This window comes from Gymnoscopelus braueri (assembly GCF_963280865.1).
Source record: "Gymnoscopelus braueri genome assembly, chromosome: 13".
NCBI classification, from domain to species: Eukaryota; Metazoa; Chordata; class Actinopteri; order Myctophiformes; family Myctophidae; genus Gymnoscopelus; species Gymnoscopelus braueri.
In genome coordinates, this window is record NC_137615.1 from 47,749,883 (window position 1) to 47,753,453 (window position 3,571).

General features: G+C 38.7%; 1 protein-coding gene across 1 annotated transcript in view; it reads right to left on the minus strand.

Annotated features, from left to right (window-relative positions):
• The window catches only part of mmd (monocyte to macrophage differentiation-associated), a 19,639-nt gene extending 17,224 nt beyond the window's left edge, over nt 1-2,415 (minus strand). The window contains exons 1-2 of the mRNA XM_080448036.1: nt 1,982-2,415; nt 88-169 (exon numbers count right to left, since the gene is read on the minus strand). Coding sequence (XP_080304162.1) covers nt 88-169; nt 1,982-2,010 — 111 coding nt within the window. The 5' untranslated portion in view covers nt 2,011-2,415. The remainder of the gene's footprint in view (nt 1-87; nt 170-1,981) is intronic.
• Between the last annotated feature and the right edge of the window lie 1,156 nt (nt 2,416-3,571).

Here is a 3,571-nt window from a genome sequence, read left to right on the forward strand (position 1 = left end):
AGTTTAATCTGCAACACAATTGTATACAATATGTAGTGTAGCTAAACGTTGAAGACCCTGTTATAGAGAGTAATGTTGTTTGCTAACCGCATGAGTGTAGCAGTTTGCAGCATGCTCATAGCAGGTGGGCTGGTAGCGGCAGTTGGCAGAGGCAGGCCTGTTCATAAACCTGCAAAGACATGAAAACAACACATATGTCTAACTTAAAGCAAGCAAGCTGCCAACGTTCTTTATTATGTTAATCACGTTGAGCCTTCAACTTCAGCAAAGTGACTAATGCCCATTATTGTCTAGAACCGAAGTCTGACATCACTGCCGCTAGAGGCCGCTATCCCGCTGGGTCACAAACTGTTTATTTTTTGGAACAGTGCTTTTATGACGCGATATAAGATTCCCTATGGGATTTTCAATAGGAAAAATACTTCGGTGACCCAGGGGTAGCGAGAGTGATGTCAGGACTTCAGTACTCTATTATTCTATTGATTATTTTTCTATTACCAAAAAAGTGAAAATAGCTCTTTTTGTAAATCGGCTATTTCACTGTTGATTCTTGTCGTTGTTGAAACTTCTCACCAATAATGACATGCCCAAAATAGGGATCGATTGATATTCATTCAACTATATATATTATTTTTAATTATCTGTTAAAACGATCAGTTCAATGTACTATTGCACGGATGCACCTATAATGTATTGCAACATATCTAGATCATAAAACAATGATGTACATGAAATAAATAGTACACTAAACACAGTTGATAATTATTCAAACAAAACCTGCATCATACCTCGTCCATGCCTGAAGTTTGAGTTTTTATATGAATTACAACCATGCATGTCACTGTAGATTTCTCATAAACGTTTTGTCAAATGTGTAGGCTACAAGGCTATATATAGTTCATAAGATGAATTGAACAGCATTAGATATTAGGCTACTTACAGTATACACTAAACATAGCAGTAGTAGTAGTAGTAGTAGTAGTAGTAGTAGTAGTAGTATAGGATTTAGCACTGTAAACAGCTCATGCAGTTAAATGTACAAATCTATTAAAAACCAGATGATGGTTATAACAGCCTTCTAAAAGGCTAGTCCCATTCCTTGATTCTGATTGGCTGGTGTCCGTTTAATAGACGTCAGACCCATAGAGAGAGAGAGAGTTGCGACACACTTTGATCTCGCTGCAAAACAGGCTGCTATGGGATGTAGTTTAAACATTGCACGGCAACTTCTGCACGGCAACTCGCTCGCTTTAGCTCGCTCGGTGGTGCCTCCGTGGCTCAAGTTCACTTGAGACTGCGCACCTCCGGCTTGGTCCAAGACTATGCTTTATATAAAACACCTACTGAGCCCTGTCGGTAGGTCAGTATTTCTTGATTAGACATCAATAGTCTGATTAAACATGACATTGACAGCATCCAAATAGGGGTGTTTGTTTGGGAAAAGTTGACCTCTTCACACAGCCTGGCTATGTAAACAAGCAGCATAGTCTCTGACATGAGGAAGTGTTTCTTCGTGGTGGCCAAGAAGTGGAACTACTTTCTTGTAGTTGTTTCTCATAGAGTGAATTATTAACCGTTTTAATTGGACATGTTGCCATATTTGTAGCCGTTTTAGAAAAGCAATAAGCCACAAGAAGTCTCAGTTTACCTACATTGTATAATGGCTGAGAGCCATGACACTACTCCTCTCAATGAGGCTTATTGCTTATTAAACAACATTTCATCTTATAACAATACATTTTCCACGGAGCAACATGTGTTCATGTAATGCCTGTCCATTTGTAACTTCGAGAGTGCATGCTACTATATAACCAAATGGAGGTTTATACACTCTCGAAGTTACATTAATAATAGTCAATAACCTGACAGATGGAAATCAATAAATCAGCCAATGCCGTGTTAGCTCCAACAGACATTGTATGGATCCACCCTGATTTCATCATCAATTTTCTTGTGTTTTAATTAAACTAATAACACCCACCTCTGGAAGCTGATGTTAACACTCTTCATCTTTCAAAACGTCTTTGAAAAAATAAAATAAACACTAAAAAAAAAATGTTTTTAAAAAAATAATCAAAAAGCAACAGCTGATCAGAAGAGGGTCAGATCAGTGAATAAAGGGCCTGGTGGTGCAACAACAAAAAAATAAAGAAGCAGCTTCACTTTCACTATATAGTCTGAAACACACACAGAGCCACACACACACACACACACTAGCAGCGGCCGGCACCAGCAGCAGCGCACAAAGCTTTGAGTCTCTTCCTAAACACCATCCTTCTGCGACAAGAGTCCCTCTTAAATCCTCATTCTACGGTTCACAACATCCATGAGGACGTCCGCTCCCAACACCGGTCCGATATCCGCTTCGCAAGCCTAGGAGGAGCGCACTACCGCCGGCCTTGTCGCTCCGGTTCGTCCCTCTCCTGCTCTGAATGATCAGCTCCAACCGGAACGACACAAACACACACTCACACACACACATCATTTATCAGTTACACAGCGTTGCCAGGTTTTGTGAGAGACAAAGCAAGACTGGTCTTACAAAAACAATTAAGCGCAATGCTAATGCATTATTTATAATTGCCCTTTATAACTAAAATGTTAAATTAAAAACACTTTAAATATTTTTCTTATTTTAGAAATAGTTAATCTTTCACGGTTGCAAGTTGATTATGTAATTTGTCCATGTGTGGTCCAGCCCTATGGACTGTATGGAATGCATGTGCAATACAAATATTTAAAATATTGTTTTGATGCTCATAAGACGTTGGTTTTTATCAGCATATGAATTCCATAGATTCCATAGGGATGTACCACACATGACAAATGACATCATCAACAATTATGATGTATTAACCATTAACTTATTAACCAAGGATCCTTTTAAATAATCTTGGGGATAAAAAGGTCCAGTATTTTTTTTGAATATTTCTGGAAAAGTTTTAACTACACAAATCGTGTGTGAAGGTCCGTGGACAAATAATATACAACATTAAACAAGCCCAAATGAGCAACTACACTTAAGAAACAAGCCCCCAAAAACTGCAACAAGCTAAAAAATAAAAGAAGATGGGTTCCCAGATTGCATGAAAACAAACCCAAAGTCGCTTATAAGTAAGCAAACATGGCAACAGTGATCAGTTTCTGGAGAAATGCCGTGCTATTCGTGACGGACAGGCACTTCGACCAATGAGTGTGTTAAACGTGAGTGACGGAACAGCCCTAGGAGCCAATCAGGGATTGAGGTGGGCGGTGAATACTGGAAAACATAGCAGCACATTTTGGCCAGGCTGCAGTGGTGGAAAAAGTACTCAAATGTTTTACTTAAGCAAAAGTATCAATACTGCAATGTAGAAATACTTTGTTACAAGTAAAAGTCTAGATAAAAAAAATGTGCTTGAGTAGCCTACAAAAGTATTGGTATCAAAATGTACTTAAAGTACCAAAAGTAGAAAGTACTCAAGAATGTCCCATTTTAAAACAATGTACTGAAAATAGCAGATCCACAAGCTCACAATGCATCGCATCGCAACACATTGTGAGCTTGTAGATCGTCTATTTTCAAATGGCC